The sequence below is a fragment of the Aquarana catesbeiana genome, linkage group LG02 (assembly GCF_042186555.1).
Source record: "Aquarana catesbeiana isolate 2022-GZ linkage group LG02, ASM4218655v1, whole genome shotgun sequence".
NCBI classification, from domain to species: Eukaryota; Metazoa; Chordata; class Amphibia; order Anura; family Ranidae; genus Aquarana; species Aquarana catesbeiana.
Genome location: NC_133325.1, coordinates 788,007,889 through 788,034,509, shown reverse-complemented (window position 1 = coordinate 788,034,509; position 26,621 = coordinate 788,007,889). Strand labels below are relative to the sequence as shown.

At 43.9% G+C, this 26,621-nt stretch overlaps 1 protein-coding gene and 1 long non-coding RNA gene across 2 annotated transcripts in view; both read right to left on the bottom strand.

Annotated features, from left to right (window-relative positions):
- The window catches only part of LOC141129415 (cystatin-A5-like), a 41,395-nt gene extending 17,698 nt beyond the window's left edge, over positions 1 to 23,697 (bottom strand). The window contains exon 1 of the mRNA XM_073617438.1: positions 23,565 to 23,697. Coding sequence (XP_073473539.1) covers positions 23,565 to 23,651 — 87 coding nt within the window. The 5' untranslated portion in view covers positions 23,652 to 23,697. The remainder of the gene's footprint in view (positions 1 to 23,564) is intronic.
- Positions 1,012 to 22,354, bottom strand: LOC141129416 (uncharacterized). Its single transcript, XR_012241822.1, has 3 exons — positions 22,235 to 22,354; positions 1,527 to 1,880; positions 1,012 to 1,148 (listed from the first exon to the last, which is right to left on the bottom strand). It is a non-coding gene; the product is annotated as an uncharacterized lncRNA (long non-coding RNA).
- Positions 23,698 to 26,621: the final 2,924 nt, after the last annotated feature.

Sequence of the window (26,621 nt, the reverse complement as noted above, 5' to 3'; positions counted from 1 at the left end):
TGATTGTTGCAAATTATAAAGCACTGTGGGTGTTATTTACTAAAGGAAAATCCACTTTCCACTACAAGTGCACTGCACTTGTAGTACAAAGTGAATTTCCTTTAGTAAATAACCCCCATTGCCACTGTAAACACCAATTTACTCAAAAAGCTGCTATTGAGCATTGAAAGAAGAAGCCACACATTGTTGAGTATAAAACATTTTTACTCTGTGCACATTCACATGTGCGTTTAGAAAAGGGTTTGTGAACAAACCAACATATTTTTATAATACATTTTTTTTAGACATTAGAAATATCCTTATTTGTGGTAAACAGGCATGTTTTTAAAAACATAAAACAATACGCAACTCAGGAACTTACAAAGTTCAACTTTGATAAATTGAAGGCAATATCAGACATTAGTATGTCCAAACTGTGTTGATATTGCCTTCATCAGATGGAGTGATGTCACCCCTGTGAAAGCCAAATTTGAAGATGCACACAAATTGAGAGTCAAAATGGGGATTTCCCTCCTGATCCCATTGCTAAGGTCAACATGTGCTATCTCCCATCATGGGGGATCAATGGACGTTTTTTGGGGTTAAAACCCCTTCCTCTCAGCTACTTGAGTTGCCAGGAAGGGGTTGCACCCACAAAACATGTACATCGATATCCCGTGATGGCAAATAGCACATGTTGACACACTGTACATCTTCAAAATTTGGCTTTCAAAGTTTTTGAAAAATTTTTGAACAATAAAAACAATTAGTAAAATTTTGGTGTGTTTTAGATTCTGCCTAAAACATCAATGATGTTTTTGAGTGTTTTTTCCACATCATTGATGTTTTACTTGATCTTCTGTAAGTCCCGATTGTGCACCATGACCTCCCCGATGAGGATCTGGGCACTTGCACTTGTGAAATGTATTTCTTCTTCCACAACATCCACATCACCTAAAATAAAAAAACACACCATGTATTATAAATATGCAGGCATACATCTATTACCTGAAGCTGTGGTCTCAGACACTCACCTGATATGGTCACTATTTCGCCCAATTCATAAACTGCTCCTTCCTCCACATCCTCAGGTTGTGGTGAGGGGATTTCTCCTTCTTTAGGAGGTTGTAGTTCCCTGGTGTCCTCTGATGTCCCGAGTCTTTTCTCCCCTATGTGAATAAAAAAAAGGTATACTTAGCACACAGATATTTGAGGGCAGAAATAGGAGTATGAAACATTGCTTGGAAGTGTCGTGTACAATTGTCTGTTTTGGCAAAGTTCCAAGATGTGTTACAAGATGTGTAAACAAATAGGCCTGAACAAATGTAGTTAACCTGTATCTGCCAAAAACATCATATTAGTGGGCGAACAAACAATGTTTACCACGAACGAATATACTGTGCCCATGAACCTGAAAGTTGCCATTTTAAACTGTACAACAGTAAAGAAAAGCACTTGGAGCAGCATGCAAATAATAATAATAATAATAATAATAATAATAATAATAATAATAATAATAATAATAGGAACACACGACAACTACATACTTTTTTGCAGAACTCTCTTGATCCTCCTGTACTGATCATGCTCCCTCAATTTCAGGTCTGACCAACATTTCCTCAGTTGATCCTTGGATCGTCGTACCCCTAAATTCCTGTGCAGACTTTTCACAACTTAAGTCATGATCTTGGCCTTTCTCACATTTGGGTTTGGGTAAGGTCCATGCTTCCAATCATAGTCTGCCCTCTTCAAGATGTCCACCATCTCCACCATTTCTACAAAGGACATATTTGAGGCCTTAAATCATCTCCGGTATCAGGACTTTTGTGACTCCGGGCTTTCGTCGTTGCTGCTGCTGCTGTCTGCATGCACTTGTTCTTTCTCCGCCATGTGCTCTCCCACTGCGTTGAAAGAGAAGGGGCGGGGAAGATACTAGATAGAAGGTCAAGGGTGAGTGGAGTTTCACATATGCGCGGTGTATATAAAGCGTAACACGCGTGCGTCGTACGTACAATCTGTGGGCAGAGGAAGGAGTAGAGGAAGCACCGGTCCTAATAACTAAGGTAAAATTTTAACTTGGGCCTATACTGCTTTTAGATTAAGGCCTATATTGGGACAAGATTAGTTTAGCCTGACATTGGGGTTTTTGTCTTGTGTTGTGTCTTGCAGAGAAAATGGATCTATTGAATGATCAGGACTTTATCCCCATATTCATTGACATGTACAGGGAGCTGCCCTGTCTGTGGCAGGTAAACCACCCCTTTATACCAATAAAAGAAAGAGACAGACAGCACTGGATCAATTGCTGGAATTTCTGAAGCCGCAGATCCCCACGGTAGACAGAGGGAACCCAGGCCAGCACTCTCCAGTCTTCCTTCAACGCTTTTTTCCACCCCAGCTGAGGCTTCCGATGTCCAACCTGGGCCTTCAAGCCAGGAAGATGTGGAGGAGCCCAGCTAGAACCAGTTATAGCATTGTTTAACATATTTCTTGTCAAAAAATTAATTATGTTAACTAGATGTTGTTATTATTGATTGCTAATTTCTGATTTAACGAAGTGTTTTACATATCAATAGACAGTAGTCGCCACAAATGATTGGGACAAGAATGAAAAATGCCGGGGTCAGAATGATAGTCTTTTTTATTTATTAACATTCAATTCGCAACAGTCATGAGCTGAAAATTGTGTGTGATTGATGAACCAAAAACTAAAACTGTGTCCCTTTTTCATACACAGGAAAGCCTCAGCCAGGAGGAGGCTGTGGAAAGTGGGAGCCAGGAGGTGGTGGGGGTAAGTGGCAGCCAAGAGTTGGCTGGGCCCAGTAGCCTGCCCGAATTCTAGGTTCCTCCCCTCCACCTTCAAAAAAAAAGGCCCAGGAAAGGGAGTAACCTGGAGGAGGCAGCACTTGGACTATTTTGGCAGGCTACTGTGGCCCTCAGAACCCCCCCCCCAGTCTTCAAGAGGACTATGCCTGTATGGCAGCCTGCAAAATGCAGGAAATGGAGGAGGGCCAACACCTCTTATGTGAGGAAGTTATCTTACAAGCCCTAAATAAGGGGTTGAGGGGCAAACTCACAAGCCAAAGCCAGGTTTGTGAGTTCGACCATCGTCTTCCTCCTTCTCCTCCTCCACTCCACCTCCTGCCACAACTCCAACACCAGAGCCACAGCCTGGAAGAAAACCTGCAAGCAAGCGTGGAAGGAAGCGTGGAAGGAAGACAAGAAAGTGATGGCCTGGGTTCGGTCTGGTCTGACAAAAGATGCAGGCTGTGGTAAGACCATGTCATCTGCTGCTGTTCCTGATCCCTCGGAGTCCTGGACCAGATTGTGCTCACTCTTATATGGACTGCTCATGCTAACAATTTTGGCTGTAAAATAGTTTATGTGTGCCCTGTGTTACCTTCCCCTTTATTTGGTTATGACCCATAATAAATGGCTATTTTTTCACAAATTCTTGCCTATGTGGTTTACTTCAAAAAGGACAGTTTTGTTTGTGAGTAGGCAGGTACATTTCAAAAATACAATGTCAAATTAACAAGGGACACCAACACAAAACAACCTCCCTGAGGTTAAAAAATACATGTTAATTATGGTGTTGTGGTAACTTGACACACAAAACGACAAAAAATATTATGGAGATCAGTAGAAAAAATATTTAAAAAAAAAAACAGGAGATCTTGATAAAAAAAACAAAAATAAAAAAGTAGATCACTATAAAAAAACAAAAAACAAACAGGAGATCTTCATAAAAAAAAATAAAAAAAGACTACTATAAAAATAAATTCTAAACATTATTATGGAGATCTGACGAAAAAAATAACAATTATTCAGGAGATTACGAGAAATAAAAAATCAGTTTATGAGAACTGTGTGAATATCAGCAGTAAAACAACTTCATTATTCTAGCATTATAAAGAAAAAGAGAATGTGCTGCATTAAAAGATTTAAAAATTTGCAGCATGATGAATGTGCTATCTCCATTACGAACGCTAGTTTTACCAGACCGAGAGCTTCTGTCTCGTACTTGATTTAGAGCATGTGTGGAATTTTGTGCGACGGAATTGTCTACACACGCTCAGAATTTACGACAACGGATTTTTTTGTCGGAAAATTTGAGAACCAGCTCTCAAATTTTTTGTTGTCGGAGATTCTGACAAAAAATGTCTGATGGAGCCTACACACGGTTGGAATTCAAGACAACAAGCTCCTATCGAACATTTGTTCTCGGAAATTTTGATCGTGTGTACGCGGCATTAAAGTCTATGGGACACGAACGTGAAAAATCAAAAGTGCTCATTTTAAAGGCTTATATACAAGTTTTTGCCCTAAAAAGTGTTTGGGGACCTGGGTCCTGCCCCAGGGAACATGTCTCAATGCAAAAAAGATTTAAAAACGGACTTTTTTTGGGAGCAGCGATTTTAAGAAAGCTTAAAGTGAAACAATAAAAATGAAAATATATTTTTAAATATCGTGCCTGGGGGTGTCTAAAGTATGCCTGTAAAGTGGTGCCGTTTTCCCATGTTTAGAACAATACCACAGCAAAATGACATTTCTAAAGAAAAAAGTAATGTAAAACTGCTTGCGGCTGTAATGTATTGTCAGGTCCCGGCAATATACATGAAAATCATTGAGAAAAACGGCATGGGTCCCCCCCAGCCCATTACAGGGATCTTTGGATCTGGTATGGATATTAAGGGGAACCCCGGTCCCAAATGTAAAAATGGGGCCCCCAGGCACTATATACTCTGAACAGAAGTATATATATATATTATACGGTCTGCCCTAAATACTCTGCAGAAAATTGGGCCTTAGGTGTTGGTGGTACCAGAACACTGTAACCCCTTGCAGTTATGCTTGTTGGGCGCAGGAACAGGCCCTGGTATGAAATATTATAGAAATATTATATCAAGAATTGTAATTACATGCCTCGTTAAACAGCGGCAGAAAAATTGGGCCTCAGGCAGTGGTGGTGTTGGTGGTGCCAGAACACTATAACCCTTCACAGTTACGCTTTTTGCCTGAGTGTTGCATAGGCCCTTGACTGCTTACGGAGCACCGCAGGTTCAGAGGAGAAATCAGAAGAAGAGGCCATAGAGGAAGAAGAAGAGGAGGGGGTGGAGGAGAGAGCTGTGGCATTATGACCACTAGCATTTTGGAGGCGTGGTGGCGGAACAAGCTCCAACAATACTGAACCCTGTCCTGCATCCTTCTCAGCTGCCAGAAGAGTTAGCCAGTGCACCGTGAAGGAAAGGTAACATCCCTGCCCATGCCTGCTGGACCATAAGTCAGCGGTAATATGCACTTTACTGCTGACCGCCCTGTCCAACGAGGCCAAAACATTGCCTTCCACATGCCGGTAGAGAGCCGGTATGGCCTTCCATGAAAAGAAATGGCGTTTTGGAACTTGCCACTGAGGTAGAGCACATTCCACAAATTCACAGAAGGGGTCAGAGTCTACCAGCTGCAAAGGCAGCAGTTGCAGTGCTAGCAATTTGGCCAAGCTACCATTGAAACGCTGAGCATGTGGATGGCTGGGACCGAATTTCTTTTTCCGGTTTAGCAACTGGGGTAGGGAAATTTGCCTGCTAAAATCAGATGGAGGTGTACTGATAGCAGATTAGCTGCAAGTACTTGGGACACCCATTGCTATACCTTCATTACTCTCAGTGCAGCTTTTTGAGAGGACTGGAGGTATAGTGGGGTTGGAGATCCCAGATGAGGAGCAAGGAGACGTCTGCCTTTTTCTTTGATTTCTTTCAAGTGCTGTTGCCAACGGACTGCATGTGAGGTCGTCATATGTCTGGTCAAGCATGTGGTGCCCAAGCAGCTGCTGTTCTTGCCATGCTTGATCCGCTTCAGACATAAGTTGCAAACAGCAACGTTGCAATCTGCTGAACACGTGTCAAAAAAGGCCCACACCAAGGAACTTTTCAAAATCAGCTCGGAGTCAGCAGCGCCCTGCACCTGCGGAGCTTTGCGGTGTGATACATAGGATGGCTGCCTTAACCTGCCCGCTAGAGTACATCCTGCCTCGTTGGAGTTGTGCCTCCTCTCTTCTATCAGGCACCCAAGTAGAGTCAGTGACCTCATCATACCCTCCCTCCTCATCACTGGAGCAAACTGGGCAGTATGCTGTGGCTGGGGGAACCTGACTGCCAGTTTCTATTCCTTCTTGGGCACCCCCTCTCTTTAGGCTCATGTTACTCCCTTCCTAAACCTGTGAACCAACATCGGAGCCATCTAATCGCTGCGCATCCTCCATCAGCATGTACCCGACACTGTGGTCAAATAGTTCGGGGAACTCCTCCGTGCATGATGGTGGGTCTACGGAAGTAGTGACTGGACAAGGAGCCAGTGGAACAGGTCACTTTGGCAGCTGCATTGGAAGGCAAACTACTCTGAGCCTGGGTGACAGAGGATGAGGAGGAAGAGGACGGCTTTGTTATCCACTCCACCAACTCTTCTGCATGTTCTGGCTCAAAAACACGGCCAGCAGCAGAAAAAAAGGACAAGCGTGCCCCACGGCCACCTGCAGAGGATGCACCATGTCCGCGACCAGCACTGTTGACTGTAGACACAGAGCCTACTTGTCCTCTTTTAGTGGCCTGTGAGCGTCTGCCTCTCCTTGGTGGCCTTCCGGACATGATGTATATTTTGTTTGGCAACACCACACTGCACTGTTTTGTGTGCTGTGTACCCCACCAGAAAAGTAGTAAAAACAGTACATCACGGAATGCACTGTAGATATACGCTACACTGGATGATTATATATATATATATATATATATATATATATATATATATATATATATATATATATATATATATATATTCTCAAATACACCACCTGATGTAGATTAGAAATAGTTGTACCCCATGGAATGCACTGTAGAATGTAGATCTCTAGACTACACTGACTAGATGCTGCAGAGTAATATATATATATATATATATATATATATATATATATATATATATATATATATATATATATATATATATATATATATATACATATACATATACATACACACACACACTAGACTGAATGAATGAATGAATATATATTAAATACACTGCCACTAACTGAATAACCTGCCTGCTTAATCTAAATCAAGCTATGTCTCCGTCCGCGCCAACAATAGTTGGAAGCCTTATATAATGTGGGGCGTGGACTTAGTCCCCCTGAGCCATGATTGGCTAAAGGCACCCTGCCTTTGGCCAATTATGGCTCTCTTAGCAGAGGGCACTGGGATTGGCCAAAGCATTCAGGTCAGGTGCATGCTTTGGCCAATCATCATACAGCAATGCACTGCGATCTCGCAGTGCATTATGGGGCGTTCTGCGGGCGCTCGAATTTCCCACGAATGCCCCATAATGTTCGATATTCGGCGAACGGGCGAACACCCGATGTTCGAGTCGAACTCATGTTCGACCAGAACACCAAGCTCATCCCTACTATTAGTCTATTGGTCTGGTGAATATAATCTGATTCCAGTACACAATTCCTACGTATTCTAGTAAATTGACTGCTGGGAGTATTGTATATCCATTTTTTATGGTGACAGCCCGTTGTAGGTATATAACTATTTCAGTATGTCTCTTTGAAATACATTTTTGTGAGTATCTTTCCTTCTTTTTTGAATATTATTAAATCTAGAAAGTTCACTTGATCTAAGCTTGATTCTCCAGTGAAACTTTGGCCATAAAAATTACGGTGCAAACGTTCTAAAAAACTCTTCAAGTTTGCTGATGGACCTTCCCATATATAATATAATATAATATTGTCTATGTAGCGTTTATATAGCGCCACCTCTGGCCATCTATGATATATATTTTCTGCTTCCCATTTGGCCAACACCAAATTGGCCACACTGGGAGCATACTTGGCTCCCATGGCAACTCCCTTCAATTGCTGAAAGAAGTCACCACTGTACCAGAATTAATTGTTTGTCATTGCAAACCCAAGAAGTTCAAGAATGAATGTTCTTTGTTTGCTTTTAATCTTAGTTTTTTCTTTTAAGGCCCATTTCACAGAAGACAGCACATCTTTTTGGTTGATACTGGTGTAAAGCGGGTTTTCATCCACCGTAACCAGATGGCAATCATCTTTATATGTGTTGGAATTTAGAATTTTGATTAGTTCACCACTATCTTTAAGATATGAATTTATTGGCTATAACGATCTCCTAAAGAAAATAATCAATGTACTCTCCTATCCTTGAAAATAACGGGGGGCATGGCTTGGCGCACGGTGTAGATGGCAGCACTGCACTAGAGCTCCGGACATCTGCGAGGCCTGGGATCGTAAACAGACCGCTGTAAAGGTGATTATGTCCACACAAATTAGACGTGGGACACATAATCACTCCCTGAGATCGCTGACAACCCCCAAAAGGAGAATATCTACAGCCAAACTCCACAAATACAGATACAGCAGCGGAGGGGAACATTCCAATAGGGCGCCGCCGCACAGAACAAACAGGGAAACAGACATGGAGGATGATGAAATCTCCTTGCCGGCATTGGAGGACTCCACAGCAGGTAATAACAACAAAGATCTGCCTTTAACGTATGCCACTATGACAGACATAGCAGCAGATATAAAAAGATCTTTCTCAGCAGCCATCACTGACATTAAAACCGAACTGCTTAGATTATCAGAACAAATGGCTGTCAGTGAACATGCAGGGAAGAGGAGAGACAGAGCATTGCTCAGACTTGATGACATTACAACCACACACTCTCAACACCTGATTGAAATGAACAGGCAAGTCGAGGATTTAGACAATCATCGAAGAAGACATAATATCAGAATCAGAGGCATACCAGAATCTGTATCCACGGACAATATCAGACCTGCCTTATCCACCATTTTCAACAACCTTATTGACAGACCAAAGCAATCTCCAATTGATTATGATAGAGCTCATAGAGCACTCATACCCAGAGCTCCTGATGGCAACCCCCCCAGAGACATCATCTGCTGTCTCCTGAACTTTGGTCTGAAAGAGCATTCTTCAAAAAGCGAGAACCCAGGAAAGAATCGCATACGAAGGCACAACAATCCAACTCTTCCAGGATCTCTCTCCCATCACGTTAAAAAACACGAGAGCTCTGAAACCCCTGCTAGAAGTGTTAAAAGAAAAGGAGATAAACTATCACTGGAAATTTCCCTTTGCTCTTCAAGCTTCATTCCTAGGAAAACAGCACATGCTCAGAATTCCAGACGATCTACTAAACTTTTGCGAATCTCTCCAGATTGCTCCAGTGGACCTCCCAGACTGGTATGCAGAATTTCGCATACCCTCTTCAATCAACGATCCACAGTTTGTTCCAGGACCCTCTCCTGTCCAATCTCCCTTCCATTTGGGGAAACAGCACAAAACCCCCAAACAGAAACAACTATAACTCACCGAGTTCCTCCAAAACCAACAAGAGTCCTAGATATAAAGAGGCCAGACATTATTGAGTACTGCAACTCACAATAATACATGAGAAGAAAGGTGAAATGAAAATCTCTCCACACCAGCCTTTTATTTTTCTTTCCTTTTTTTCTTTCTCTTTTTATTTCGTTCATATGTTGACTACCAAAATACAACAGACTTCTCCTGCATCCAGAACATTCCAAGCATTTCATCAACTAAATACGAACCTCACCGCAACAATGAACCTTTCCAAACTCAAATAACATATCTCTTTGCAATAATTGAATTTGCTGAAAGGGGATGCACTTTCATCCTTTCTCCGCTAGATGTCTCTATATATCCAAAATGAATCCCTCAAAACAACTTTAATACCATACCTTGTTGGCAATGCAGCTATAACCTCAGACATAGCTGGCTTTACACATTCCCTCTTATAACATACACTCTTTTCTCATCTAATTCTGAGATGAAATTGATCATAAAAGTTAATAACCATTTTACTCCCTCAGAGTTAGGCTTTGCAAAAAGCAAAACATCACTGTTTGTATGTTTGGACTTGTCACCGCCTCACAATTATTAACATTCTGTGTTTAAAAATACTTAAGGACATCAAATCAGAATCAATTATACTGATTTTGACTCCTCTTATATTTTACATGTAGTTATGCTGGTTTTGTTTGCTAACCTCTTTATTTCTCCAACCAAAGAGACTGTCGTTATTTTATACGCAAACAGAGAACTGACACCTGGAGCTTGTCTCTTACCTGGGCCCTAGAAGGCTACACTACTCACCTCAAAAAATCCTTCTACAATCCAGCTCAACAGTGAGTAACCTAAAGGAATTACACAATGCTCTCAAGGAAGTTTTCTTGGTTACACAGGAGAAAATAAATCTAATACTATATCAGACTATATAACATACACTGAGCTATATGCATCACATTTGTCTCTGCCAGATGGTATAAGTATACAGTTTTTTCTTGTTAGGGGATTTTGTTTAGATGTCGGGTAAAAGATTTACAGAACGAATTCCTATTCATAGAAGCTCTAAACAATATAATATTGAATACCTGTTCCCACCAGGTTCCATGGGCAGTTACAATACACGATGATCCCCATCTTACGATCGTTGTAGCATCTAACACAAAACCCCTTTCAACGTTAGGCTATTTGCCTCCTTTGTTTGTTTGACAATTTATATAAGTTTTCTAGTTTAATATAATGCGTTTTTTTTTTAAATAAATTGTAATCTTTTTAAGAACTTCCCTAGGTATACACGGTATATGCTATGAACAATTATATTAGGTGAATTTATATGCAATACATGATGGGTAAGTTTATACATAACACTATAACAGTCCCTTACATTGCGGGTCCCAGAGAACTACCTTCCAATTTTTATAATTGTCCCCCAGGCCTTTTGGTTCCAATAGAGAACTACTCTATACGAATAACAACAATTTATTGTTTCTTTTAAGATTGCACTACACTAACGCGCCTCCTACTACCCCCCCAGAGTTCTAATTAGTGCCAAAACTAGACACTAACTAGCTCTCCACCAAAACACTTAATACACCCCTCCACTCACTTTAAATCCCTTACCTACTCCTTTCAATTCTATCCACCCCCCATCCTAAATCTTCCACTACCACACCCTACTTCCCCAATCCACATTCCCCACTCTACGCAGACTTTAAACACACATTTTCAGCCGGAGCCTCAAGATTCAGTATTCCCATCTGAATACAAACCGCCGAAACATGGCATATGCATTCTTAGGCAAAACGCCAACCATTATCTCTCATAACATAAATGGCCTGAACATTCCCAAAAAAGGTCGAAACTGCTGAAAGAATTAAAAAAGGTCAGACCACTCATCGTACTCCTACAGGAAACACACTTTAAAAGCAAACAAATCCCTAGAATTACAGATAACATCTTCACAAAGGCATTTCATGCCACCAATTCTCTAGCCAAAACAAAGGGAGTATCCATCTTAATCAATAAAGATACCCCTTTTGAACTAAAACAACAACTCATAGACACTGAAGGGCGCTACATCTTCTTAAAGGGTACATAGGAAGGATCACCAATTACATTAGCCAATGTCTATTTTCCAAGCACTGCACATGTCCCATTTTGTCGCAAAATAATTGACGAACTTAAATGGTTCGCAGAAGGATGCACTATCCTAGGAGGAGATTTCAACATCCCTCTCTCTCCACTTAAAGACCCCTCCACAGGACAGACTTCAATAGCCTACAAGACCCTCAAAAGAATCAAAGATCTCTTACATTCTCTTTCTCTCGTAGATACCTGGCGTTCTACACATCCTAAAGAGAAAGATTTTTCCTTCTTTTCTCCCCCACATAAGCGATATTCAAGAATAGACCTGATTTTCGTCACCCACAGAGACTTAAACAACCTGTGCTCAGCTGAAATAGGTATTATCTCTCTCTCTGATCATGCCCATACAGCTATCACACTATCTTTCAACCCACCTAATCGATCCTCCTTTAATTGGAGACTCAATGCCTCACTCCTGACTGACCAAAACATAAAAGATGAAATATACTCCACGAAAATGACTATTTCCAACACAATATTGACACAGACACAAACCCATTAAACAATTGGGAAGCACATAAGTCTGTTGTGAGAGGGGAACTCATAAAATGGGGTGCAAGGAAAAAAAAAAAAAAAGGAGAGAGAGGAAGAAATCCAAAGACTATCCAATCGAATTGCTAAATTAGAACTACAACGTAAACAATCCCTCTCGATTAAACTAGAAAAGGAATTAACACTGTAGAAACTCCTTGAAAGAAATACTAGACTTAAAAATTAAAAAAGCCCTATTTTTCAAAAAAAGTATTTTCTATGAATATGGAGATAAAAGTGGTAAACAATTAGCTAGAGCGATTAAAGATGCAACACAAGCAGGTCATATACATTCCATAAAAGACAAAAAAGGAATCCCCAAACATGACCCCATAGACATTGCCAAGCTTTTCTACGAATTCTACTCCAAATTATATAATCTTCCAGAACAACACTAACCTCCCCTCCTATCACTCACAAAACAAGAAGCGATCCAAGAATTCCTTAGAAATAGCAAAATTCCTTTGCTCACAAGAGAAGATTCCAAAAAATTAGAAGAACCCATAAAACTGAATGAAATACAAGAAGCCATCAAAAATCTAAAATCAGGAAAGAGCCCAGGCTTCACATCTCAGTACTATAAAACATACACCCACCTACTAATTAAACCTCTCCTATCCGCTTTTAACTATTTAGCAACTAATACCTACAACTCTAAATCCTTTCTCATGGCACATATAGCAGTAGTACCTAAACTAGACAAGGACCATACAGAATGTGCAAACTACAGACCCATCTCCCTCCTGAACATTGATCTAAAGTTACAAGCGAAAATCCTAGCCAATAGATTAAAGCCCGTTTTAGCGCACATCATCGGTCCGGAACAGGTAGGATTCATGCCAGGGCGTGAAGCCAGAGACAATATCACAAAAGCACTGAATCTCATTCATGTTGCCCAGATCTCCAAAACTAAAGGTCTTCTGTTATCCACTAATGCCGAAAAGGCCTTTGATAGAGTCTCCTGGGATTACATGTTAACCACTTGCTCCCACATAGGCCTAAATGTGAACATGCTCTCTTGGATCACAGCACTCTATCGAAGTCCACAGGCAAAAATCAAGGTCAGTAATGTTCTTTCTGACCCCATTGATATATATAACGGCACACGCCAGGGCTGCCCCCTCTCCCCAATCCTTTTCATTATCTCCCTAGAACCATTAATAAGATCAATTAATCTGAACAATGATATCCGGGGTTTCACAGTAGGTAAGGTTGAGTACAAAACTGCTGCTTATGCAGATGATCTACTGTTCTTTATTACACAACCCCATACATCTGTCCCCAATCTTAAAATATTATTTGAAATCTTTGGATATATCTCAAACTTCAAGGTAAACTAATCGAAATCGGAAGCCCTTAATATCAACCTTCCCCCATACCAATTAAAATTAATGAAGGATAACTACTCTTACAAATGGGAAAAATCATCTCTCAAATACCTGGGGATAAACCTAACTAACAACATAGAATCACTCTACCATGCCAATTATAAACCCCTCCTCACCAATATAACTAAAGATCTAAATTGTGGATCCCGGCCAGCCGCTGGTGTTGTCATCCGACCCGCTCCACACAACCGGGACCCGCAGCCATCTTGCGGCCTACGAGACTGCCTCCATCCTCCATGCTCGAGTGCCTCAGCAGCCCCATCTCCATACACACAGGGCGACTTCTTTAGAGGGGGTAGTCCAGAAGTGTGCCATTGGGGGGCTGCCTGAGTATCCTTGAGGATAGACTCCCCTTACCTGCAGCCCATCTTGGGGCCTAAAAAACCAGCAGCATCCTCCCAGGTTGGGCACTGTGATAGGCCATACTCTCCTCCCTCCCTCCTGCCTGACTGCTTGGGGGAAAAAGACTAACTCATACTGTGGCTGGAGGGGTAGATGATCTGTGAGGGGGGTGGATGCATCCCGCTGGAGCTTTACCCCCCGTCGGCACCTTTGCATCCTCCATCCTACTCTGAGGACCCTGATACCTACCCGCAGGCCCCCCAAAAAACCTCCTTCATCGTGGGTCGGACCTCGGATGTGTCACCCTAGAACCCGCTACTCAAAACCTGGTCCGAAGGCCTCTCGAACGCCCCCACCCGCGACCGCCTCGTCTACAAGGTGGCCCCCTACCGTGATGGCGGCGAATACACAGGCGGTCGTGGAGCCGGTGGCGGTGGTGGCTCCCACGGGAGCGCAGATCCTGGCAGCCATTACAGCGTGCAAGGAAACTCTGACAACCAAGATCGACTTCCTGACCATAGATGTCGATCTCATTTGTCAGGACATGGACAAATTCAGGTCCCGCATTGCGAAGGTGGTGGACAGAGTCTCCGCAGTGGAGGATACAGTCCGGGCAGATTCCAGGGAGGGTGAGGGCCCTGCAGCTCCAGGTGAAAGCACTCCAGGAGCATGCTATAGACACCGAGAACCGCCTCAGGCGGAATAACATTCGCATACTTGGATTACCTGAGAGAGCTAAGGGACCCAGACCAGCTGAGTTTACTGAACAATTACTGTCCACCCTGTTCAGCCTGGGTGATATACCTCCCACCTTCATAGTGGAAAGAGCCCACAGGGTCCCGCCACCAGGGGCCCCTCCTCGCCCCTTCCTGCTGCGGCCGTTAAATTATCGCGATCGGGATCGCATCCTGGCAGTGGCACATACCATGCCTGAAATCAAATACGAAAATACCAAACTGCTCTTTTTCTCGGATTTCTCTCAGGAAGTACAGCAACACCGCAAGTCCTTTACTGATGTGAGACGCCGGCTCCGGGAGAAGGGAATATGCTTTGGTCTATTATATCCCAGCAGGTTGCGGATCACCGATGGTGACAACACTCATTTCTTCGACACCGCGGAGGCTGCTGTGGCATGGCTGGATACCCACTAACAACATACAACCAGGGAACCATGGTTGACTGCAACATGCTGGGACCAGCTAAGTATCACACCTCCCCCGAACAGGACTACCTCCTGTCCCATGTTGACTCGCAGTATTACTCACTATCCAACCCTAGGTCTTTCCTCTCTGCTCTAATCCACCATTACCCCAAATGGCTGTTCAATGTCCTTCGTTGTATAGACTACCGCCCACTTCTCCTGTCTGCGGAGCTCCAGCAGCAACCACAGATTTTTTTTTTTACCCCCCCTTTCTTTTTCTTGTATTGAATGTGCTACTGTCTGGAACCTGCTTCCCCTACCAATGATCTTCCACTAGTGTTGAAATACAACACTGAACTGTTGCTAATTAAAGTTTAAAGGTTTACTGTTTTTGAGTTTTGGGTATAGGCCCCATCTGATCACCCCCCAGGTTTTAGGGATGTCATCAGATGAGGGCAGGTTTGACACCTCGGTGTCATCATGGGTATTGTTTATTAGTTATGTATACATTCATGTTCATTTGTCTATTTGGTCTTTCATGAGTCATAAATCCACCTGGTACAGGCTCCCTGGGTCCTTGCTGCTCCTGAGCTGTGCACGCGCACCTGCTTCATTCCTCCTTTCTTTCCCCATCAGACCTCCGCACAATGACAGGACGTGATGCCCCCACATTCAGTGCACTGTCCTGGAATGTCAATTCTAAATTTAAGAGAGCGGTGTTCCTTAAATACCTCAAATTACATTACCCACATATGGTAATTCTACAGGAAACACATCTTATGGGCAGCAAACTACTGGCGCTGAAAAAGCCATGGATCCAGAGAGCCTTCCATGCCTCCTTTTCCACATATGCCAGAGGGGTCACAATCCTGATCAGTAAATCCTTCCCATGTGTGATAGAACATGTTCACACTGACCCCCAGGGTAAATATGTACTTATAGTGTTCACTGTCTGGGGTGTCCGATATATTGTGGTAGGCGTTTACATCCCCCCTCCTTTTACCTCCTCCACCTTATACACCATACTAGAGAAAATCACTCCATACTGCCCTGCCAGACTGTTACTCATGGGCGATTTCAACGCCATTCTGGCCCCAGACCTGGACAGACCTACCCCCCCAAACAATTCTCTACTGACTTGCTCTCATGGGCAGAGGTGCTAGGTGTAAATGAGGTGTGGAGATGGAAACACCCCACGTCCAGAGCATACTCCTGTTTCTCCAATACGCATAAAACTTCCTCCCTCATCGATCTTGCCTTTGCCAACCCGACTATGCTGACAGATGTGTTAGACGCCTAATACTTTCCCAGCGGACTCTCAGATCACTGCCCCCTACTCCTTACGGTTCGCTCCCCGTCCTCTCATTCCTCACCCCTTTGGCGCCTAGGGATCCATTGGATCTCCCATGCCGACCTGGCAGATACTATTCCACCACGCCTAGAGAAATACTGGGATCTTAATACGGGGTCCTCCTCCACAGCGGTGACCTGGGATGCCTTTATGGCCTTTACCAGAGGGCAATATATCTCTTCTATTGCTGGGATCCGGAGGGAGCAGACAGCTACCACTATTGCCCTACAGACAGCTCCACAACTCCAATCAGACATCTATGCAGCTGACCAACTGACACACACTTTGACTCCCTCAATGTGGCAAAACGTGACTTTCACCTCCACCTCACCGAGGTTACTAGACTTGACCTTTACTGAAACAAACAACGGTTCTTTGAACAAGGAGACCGCAATGGTTGCCTCCTAGCGATGCTGGCACAACATGACAAACCCCTGACGGTGATCACTAGTGTGGTGTCCCCTTCGGGAGAATCGGCCTCTTCCTTGCCGGACATACTAGAGGCCTTCCGCCAGTACTACAGTTCTCTCTATATCTCAGTGCTACCCTCGGACTTCCGGCCACAAGACCTCGCACCCTGGCTGGACCCTTTGGCTCTTGGCTGGCTGTCTGATGGGGAGAGAGAGTCCCTGGTGGGGCCGATTACCCCGGAGGAGGTACTGAATGCGATTAGGTTCTTCCCCGTGGGAAAGTCTCCAGGCCCAAATGGACTTCCCATTGAGTTCTACAAGACTCATGGGGAGCTACTGGCCCCCAAATTGGCACAGCTTTATTCCCAATGTTTGGCTGATGGTGCCCTCCCGGCTTCCATGGGTCATGCCCATGTCATTCTTATCCATAAAGCGTCTAAAGACCCCACGTCCTGCGCCTCCTACAGGCCAATCGCCCTACTTAACACGGACTTTAAGATCCTCACCAAATTACTAACCACGAGACTACAGCCCCTACTACCATCTATCATTGAGACTGACCAGACTGGTTTAATGGCCAAGAGAGCGACAGATGTAAACTTGAGGTGCCTGTTCACCAACATACACACGCAACATCTCAATGAGGGATCTAGGGTGGTGGCCTCCCTAGACATTGAAAAGACTTTCCACACGGTCGAGTGGCCTTTTCTCTGGGAGGTCCTCCGCAGGATGAGGTCCCCCCTGCTCTTCATTGAATGGATGAAGGTCCTTTACCGTGACCCCACCTCGGCCATTAAGCTGGGAGGGGGCCTGTCACGGTCCTTCCGTCTGTCCAGGGGCATGCGGCAGGGCTGCCCTCTCTCCAGCATTATTTGCCATCGCGATGGAGCCACTTGCAGAGGCCCTTCGCACCTCTCCTCACGTTAGGGGGCTGCGGGTTGGCTGGCTGGAGGAGAGGGTTGCCCTGTACGCAGACGACCTCCTACTCTTCCTCAATGACACGAGTCCATCACTCGAGGGAGCCCTGCAGGTCCTCAACTCCTTTTCCTCTGTCACGGGCCTCAGTTAACTGGACAAAATCTTTCCTGTTCCCCATCGACCCTGTGGCCCGTGACACAGCTCCCACTGACATCCCTCTTCAATGGGTCGAGAATTTTAAATACCTAGGGGTGGTGGTCTCCAGGCGGGCTTCTGACTACTTACCCCTAAATTTGTCCCCGGTAGTTCAGGAGACTCAGAAACAGCTGAAGTCATGGGAGTCGTTGCCTCTTTCAATATTGGGACGCATACATTTGTTTAAAATGAAAATACTCCCCAAATTCACATACTTATTTCGCCACTCTCCACAGTGGATCCCTAAATCTTTTTTCATACGTCTACATCGCCTCCTCGCCTCTTTCATATGGGGATCCCAATCCTCCAGATACAGCTGGACCACACTGATACGCCCGACCTCCCAGGGTGGCTTGGCATATCCAGATGTTCACAAGTACCATCTAGCCGCCCAGCTAGTAACAGCTGCTTGGTGGCTCAATCCAGACATCTCCAACCCAGCTACCCAGGTCAAGGCGGCAGTGTTGGGATCCCTAGAGGCGCTCAAATGTTTGCTCTTTCGAAGCCCTTGGGCCCCCTATCCTATCAGATTCCTTCAACTCTCCCATGCCTTCGGCCGCCAATTCTCCAGCTCCCCTCCTCAACTAGTCCAATCTTCACTGGAAGACCTTCTTAGGTCGGATTGTACAAAAAAACACTTCTCAATTATATTCACACCTGACTATCACCTCCTTCCCGACACTGGAAAAGCTAAGATCTAAATGGTCCTATGAGGTCCCCGATTTTGACAGTGATGACTGGGATGACGTATGGGATTTCCCATTTAGCTCCCTGGTCTCTCTGAGAGATCGCCTGATCCAATTTAAAATAGTCCATCAGGCATATTTCACTCCTCATAGACTACACAAAATGAACCCCGACTCCCCTCCCGAATGTTGGAGATGTGGTGGGACTCCTGGGGACTTCACCCACATCTTCTGGACCTGTCCGGCAATTGTCGGCTACTGGCGGGAGATATTAGACTTTATCATACAAATCACCTCTCTGCCACTACAGCCATCAATGTCAATCTGCATACTAGGCCTGACTGAACAACTAATTCCTACGGTGGCAGGACGCACACTGGTGGGACTGCTCCTGTTCTATGCCCGTAAAGCCATCGCTCTTAGTTGGTGCAAATCAACCCCCCTCCTCTCTCTGGAAACAATTAATTAACAATAGCTTACCTCTGTATAAAGACACATATGACAACAGAGGCTGCCCCAACAAATACAGCAAAGTCTGGTCTAAATGGCTGGCAGATCCCTCCACTGCTTCAGAGACCTCTCAGTAGATCCCAATCACGAAATTACCCCCAAGCGGGTGCCGGGTGTACACAATGAATCTATAATATGTTACCATGCCATGTACAAATATGCATCGCATCATCTAGCGACCCAGCGAACTGTGCCGGTATCACCGCTATCATAATATGTATTTCATAACAGATATTTACGTATGATACGGTGATAGCGTGACTCCTACATATAAGACCAATGTATGTTTGAGTGTTTGTTCTCTCTTTGTTTTTTCTCTTTGAAAATCAATAAGACTTTAAAAAAAAAAAAGATCTCAATAGATGGACGTCAAAGTCATTTTCATGGTTTGGCAGAACAGAACCTCAATCTTGAAGATGACGGTCCTACCCAGATTACTCTATCTTTTTAATGCACTCCCCATTAAAATACCTAATATCTTTTTCAGTAATCTCCTTAAACTGCAGAGACGCTTTTTATGGGCTGAGAGAAAACCTAGAATTAATTTCAGAACATTAACACTACCTAAAGACAGAGGAGGTATAGGTCTACCAGACTTCAAGAAAATCCTCTACCCCTCAAGTTTCCCCAACTTTTTTTTTTTTTCTTTTAAATTCCTTACTTCTTTATTATAAATATTTCAACATTACAAACCAGAATATATTATTGGATATAGTACTTATCACTTATACAGTTTGTACATAAATTCCTTATTTCGAATACTATACATATGGTCTATCCACAGCAAATTCTGAAATGTTTCTATCTTTTTCTTATGTATATTCTTCAATCAACATAACAAGTATTTAACCACAAATAATAACAACATACAACAAAAAACACAAAAAAAAAACAACAAATTTCCCCAGCACAAGCAACTTGGATGACTGTTCCATTTCCTGCCCACTATAGTATTCTATGCATCTGAACCTATGTGAAAAGTTATCTCTGCTGGTTGCTTAAGTCAGTAGATTCCTCTCTCCCCACTGATTTTGCCCTCTACCTCCATTTTCTGTCTGGTACCAAATTCTCTATCCATAATTATACTTGCCCACCCTACTAAAGATCCGCAAAAGCCAGTGAGGATGGGGCTAACCGTGGAACCGAGATCCATGGCTTCCACAGTTTGTACAGGTAATTGGGTATGCCTCTGTTACAATAGATCTGTTGTTCCTTCAGAATATTGTCGTTTACATGAAGGCGCCATTCCTCAAAGGAAGGTGTACTCGGAAATATCCACCTTAGGGCAATTAGCTTTCGTGCCAAAAACAGTAGTCTGTAAACTGGTATCAGAATCTCATGGGGCATAAGTTCTTCATCAAGGTAGCCCAGCAGGCAAGTTTTAGGGTCTTTATGGATATATGTATTAAATGTATCATTAATTGTATTCACCACCTCTCGCCAATATTTAGCCAGTTTAGGACAATTACACAACATATGTAGTAAATCAGCAGGTGATTTTTGGCACCGTGGACAGTCCGGGGAATCATGCCTGCCCCACTTAAATAGTTTGACCGGTGTTCTATATACCCTGTAAATTATAAATAATTGGGTCAGACATTGTGCTGGTGATAATGAAACTAGGGGTACCCTTTCTAATATTATTTGCCAAGTTTCATCTGAAATATCCCCTATATCTAGCTCCCACCCTCTTCTGCCCGGGCTAGCACCCTCATCTCGATATGACCTCGTAAGTTGACCATATAGAGATGAGATCAAGCCTTTTTTTCTGTCATCAATGCTAATAAAGTTATAAGTGGCATTGGTTTTATCACTTTCTTTTCCCCTTTAAACTGAGATTGGACCACATGTCGTAGTTGTAAGTATTTAAAATAATTATGATGGGGTAAGTGAAAAGATTCTTGCAGATCCTGAAAGGAGCATAGAATATTGTGTGAGTACAACTGTGTTATATATTTGAGGCCCTTAAAGCGCCAGCTTTCAAATCCCTTCAGTTTACCTAGTTCTTTATATTGCCTATTCCCCCAGAGTGGTGAATACTCCGAAGCACCTGCATATTTCATTATGCTCCTCATTTCCTTCCAAACTCTATTCATGAGTATCATTGTTGGGCTCTTACAGGTATAAGCAAAGGCCCCAGATTCCAGCTGGGCCAAGAGGTTATAATGAGAACTGTTACTTAGCAGTAGGGTCTGAATAGAGTCCTCCCAGTTCACCACTCCCCAGCCAGCAAAATGGTGAAGCTGGGCACCTATGAAGTAAAGTCTGGGGTGGGGTATCGCCAATCCACCCCCATCCCTTTCTCTCTGGAGAATTGATAACCTAATCCTGGGATTTTTTCCTTTCCATAATAACCTTCAAAAAATTGATTCTATCTTTTTGAACCATTTGAGAGGTATCCATATCGGTGAGTTATGAAACATATATAATAATTGAGGGGCCCAGATAATTTTTATAAGGTTTGTTCGACCCACCATCGATAATGGCAACTTAGTCCATGCCGTACTCTTATGTTGGAATTTAGTAAGAATAGGAGATAAATTATCTGTCAAATAATTTTCTACCTTGGAATGTATCATTATTCCCAAGTATTTAAATGAAGAAACAGTTTTAACCTGAGGAGCCTCTCTTAGCATAGACAAGCTAGGGTTGTCTAAAGGGAGCAAAACAGATTTATCCCAGTTAATGATATATCCCGAAAGCATGACAAAATTTTGTATAAGTGCCAATAAAGATCTTAAAGATTTATCCGTATCCCCAAGAAAGAGCAGAGCGTCATCTGAATATAGAGAGATTTTTTCATTCCTCGTTCCTCTAATAAATCCGCAGATTGATTCTGATTGATGGATGGCTTCAGCCAGGGGTTCGATGGCCATTGCAAATAGCAGAGGAGACAGGTGACATCCTTGTCTTGTTCCTCTGTATAATGAAAACGATTCAGATACCATACCATTTATTTCATTAAATCAGCCTGGAGAGGCAGAGCAGCAGCACCATAAGCATTTGAGTCTGTACTCCCCTCCTTTTCCCCTCCTGTCTCCACGGTCTGCTCAATTTGTATATCCCCCTCCATCTCCGTCTCCTCACATCGCACAGAACTCACAGCACTCACAGCACTCACAGACTTTCCAAGTCTCCTCATCTCCTCCAACACTTATACTGCTTTATCGGCTGGGGCTTCAGTAAACATTTCAGACATGCTAGAAATGCTAGATGCTGTAGACATACCAGGTTTATTTGGTGTCCCGTTTAAGTCCCGAACCGGGTTCCAGGCAAATCCTCACTGCTGCCTCCCTTCCCTTGTCTTTTTTGGGGCTTAGTGACATTCTCCTGTGTGCTCCTCTCACCTGTCTCCCCAGCAGTTCCGTTTACTTCAGCTCCCTTGAGACGCTTCCCCATCGCTCTCGTTACTGTATGGGACTGCAGGGTGCACTCTTGGAAATGTAGTAGATCGCAGAAGGCAGAAGGCAGATAACACAAAGCCTTATCTGCTCAAACAGCTGGGTACGGAAGAAACTTCTTACCGGCACAACGGCAAACAGTCAATCAGTTTTCAGTGGGGAAGTGGAGAAAGTGGAGAAGCCTCCAGCAAAGCGATCCGCAAGAGAAGGAAAAAGAAAAAGTGCCTGGTATTCTCCTCTCCTTTCCTCCTAGCTAGTAATTAAATGGGGTTGTAAAGGTAAACGTTTTTTCACCTTAATGCATTCTATGCATTAAGGTGAAAAAACTTCCCACAATACCGCCGCCCCCAGCCCCCCCCCCCCCCGTTTTACTTACCTGACCCCTCGAAAGTCCCGTGCTGGCTCCCGACATCCTCTCCACTGCTCAGCCTGGCCGCTGATTGGCTACAGTGGATGGATTGAAAGCAGCGCAGCCATTGGCTCGCTCTGCTGTGAATCGCATCCAATGATGCAGTGTGCCGGGGGCGGGGCTGAGTGATACAGTGAGAGGCTATAGCCGCTGGCTGTATCACGGGAGCGCGCCTGCAAGCACTCCACACCATGCGAGGGAGCTCACATTAAGGTGGTGAGTCCTTGCGGGGAGGAGCTGAAACAGCCACTGAGGGACCCCAGAAGAGCAGGTTCCGGGCCACTCTGTGCAAAACGAGCTGCACAGTGAAGGTAAGTATAACATGTTTGTTATTTAAAAAAAAAAAAAAATACCTTTACAACCCCTTTAAGCTAGTCGTCGGCGGGAGCTCGGTGTTACACGTCCACCTCTCACATGCTCACACACCTGTCTCCCCTCCAACTTCAGTTTTGTTTCCCCTCCTAACACAATTCCCCTCCCCCCTCTACCACATGACCACTTCTAGTACACATATGTCTATTTAATACAGTATCAGAAATATGGAACAGCAAACACAGAGGTATTGAAATTACATACAAAATGAAACCATATGCACAATACATAGGGGGGGGATTTATCAAAACTGGAGCAGTTGTGCATGACAGCCAATCAGCTTCTCACATTAATTGTTAAAACTCAACTGAACAAGCTTAAGACAGAAGCTGATTGGTGGTAATGACCTCTTAGGATTGGATCCCCAACTACTTACCTTGTTAAGGATATCCTGATCCTCTTCAGTAGGTTCCCTGGGATCACTCCATCTCCCGCATTTCACACGCTCACCAACGTCACTCATTTTTCCAAAGTTCTCAGCAGGCTGAGTAGATCAGCCAATACCTGGACTTATATATCTAAGGACTGTACCATTCCACAGGGAGGGGTGGGGGGTTGCAAGTGATGTGCCATTCTCAGGAGAAAACTGATACTGGACTTTGGACATGACACAGCACAAATCCTATGATTGCTGCAACAAAGTCTGTTCTGAGAATATTATTCCCCCCCAAATCAGTGGAAATGGTACAAGCAGCCTGTGGAACCCCAGAGGTAAATTTGATGGTGGCCCACAGGTCTCTGGTTTTACCACCCCCCCTTACCCCAACCGCCCAGCTAAAGAAAAATGCTGCAGAAAAAAACAAAACCTCCTGTCACATTGAGCAGACAGCGACCATTCAGGTGAATCCACATCCACCCTACCACCTTGTACATTGGTTTGGCCTTTTCAGGGTTAAAACAAACAATGAAGAAATGACATAAAAACTGATATATATTTTTTTAAATACAAGCAGTGTAATTGACAAAATGTGACTTGGTATCTTCCTCCTGTAAACCCGGTACAACAGAGGTCAGACTGAGATAGGGAGAAGTGGCACATGGAACCAATCACTTGTGCTGCAGTTCTCATGAAGTAACATGGGGTATGCCCAAAGAAGGAGAGAGCAGAGTGACAGGGAGGTGAGCTGCTTAGTCTTCTGCTACTCCTTTCACTGTCCAATCATCAGCTGGGGGAAGGACAAAACCTTTTTAGGGTCCATGAACTCTGGGCATAAAAAATGCTTCTTGTACGGGCTTTTGCCATTCCTTTCTTCAGCCTGTATAAGCGGCTCTATGTTAGTCTATATTCCTATGCACTTTAGGGAGTTTACTGGCATAACTGCAGAGAAGCGTTTTCAGGCAGAAAAAAAAATAAACTCAAAATCACATTTTTGAGGGAAGTTTCTGAGCATAATAATGCTTGATGCGCAAAAAAAACGGCATTTAGGAGCGTTCAATGTGTACATTGATTATAGTGTAAATGACACTGACTTAGCCAGGCCTCAGTGAACTGCCTTTTCCGGGCAGGGACCTCAGGCCCTTGTGGTGTAGAAATAGTTCAGGTACTAACTGTCCTCTGCTCAGCTACCAATCCCAGATAGCTCTCTTCAGGCCCTATCAGCCAGCCTGGCTGCAATGACATCTTTCCACTGCCTCTCCCACAGTCCTCTCTTCTGGTTCTGCACCCATCTCAAACTGCAATCTCCCAGTTCTCTCAGGCGTGCCTCCCCAATCCTCCCGACTGTGCTTCATTTACAAGCCCTCCAGGCTGCGACCAGTTGTCCTCTCTGGAGTCTCTTAGCAGTTCTCTCCCGCCATCCTCACCTTGTTCTCTCATGTGCCTCTTCTTCCAGGATCTCTTCTCTCCTCCTGGATGAACCCTCCCCCCGTCCCAGGGTCACCCCCTCCCCCCGAGCTGAGGAGCTCCCCGTGGGCCCCAACAGCCTCCACACTCCCTCATTCAAGCTCTTCCACCCAACAACTCCTCCCCAGCTAGGCTGATCCAAGGTATTTAAGGAGGCCTGCCCCCTGCCAATCCAAGTTGGGGGTTGGTCAAGAATACCCCAGGCAGCTCCAACCTCACCTCTCCTCCTTTCCTTCTAGCACTTTCTAGGAAAATGAGAGGGAGGTGACAGTGATGCTACCTGTGAGTCACCCAGCCCTGCCCTGAGCCACTCCCAGCTCAGAATGAAAACAAAAAGGCCTAACCACCAATGTAAGGAACAGTCCTCCCATTGACCACCAATGTAAGGGATATTCTTCTCACTGATCACCAGTGTAAGGAACATTCTTCCCACTGATCATCAATGTAAGGATAATTCTTCCCACTGATCCCCAATGTAAGGAACATTCTTCCCACTGATCACCAATGTAAGGAGCATTCTTCTCACTGATCACCAATGTAAGGGACATTCTTCCCACTGACCACTAATGTAAGGGACATTCTTCCCACTGACCACCAATGTAAGGAACATTCTTCTCACTGATCACCAATGTAAGGAGCATTCTTCCCACTGATCACCAATGTAAGGAACATTCTTCTCACTGATCACCAATGTAAGGAGCATTCTTCCCACTGATCACCAATGTAAGGAACATTCTTCCCACTGATCACCAATGTAAGGAACATTCTTCCCACTGATCACCAATGTAAGGAACATTCTTCCCACTGATCACCAACGTAAGGAACATGCTTCACACTGATCACCAACGTAAGGAACATTCTTCCCACTGATCACCAATGTAAGGAGCATTCTTCCCACTGATCACCAATGTAAGGAACATTCTTCCCACTGATCACCAACGTAAGGAACATGCTTCCCACTGATCACCAACGTAAGGAACATTCTTCCCACTGATCACCAATGTAAGGAGCATTCTTCCCACTGACCACCAATGTAGGGAACATTCTTCCCACTGATCACTAATGTAAGGAATATTCTCCCCACTGATCACCAATGTAAGGAACATTCTTCCCACTGATCACCAATGTAAGGAATATTCTCCCCACTGATCACCAATGTAAGGAACATTCTTCTCACTGATCACCAATGTAAGGAACATTCTTCTCACTGATCACCAATGTAAGGAGCATTCTCACCGCTGACCACCAATGTAAGGAACAGACTTCCCACTGACCACCAACGTAAGGAACATTCTTCTCACGGATCACCAATGTAAGGAGTATTCTTCCCCCTGATCACCAATATAAGGAGCATTCTTCCCAATTTTTCTTTATTAAAAATATTGCAATCAATCATAAAACTGAATTTACAGCAAAGGCAAAACTCCTATAAATAATGTCATTGCTGGGGAAGATAAATCTTACTACAACTCACATCACTACACCAAACATCAAACCTGTGAGGTCAAGAAACAAACCCGCATCCATTATGCATGCAGCCCTTCTTCAAAAAGAAGTTACTAACCAGCAAAAGCTAAAGGAGTGAAAAGA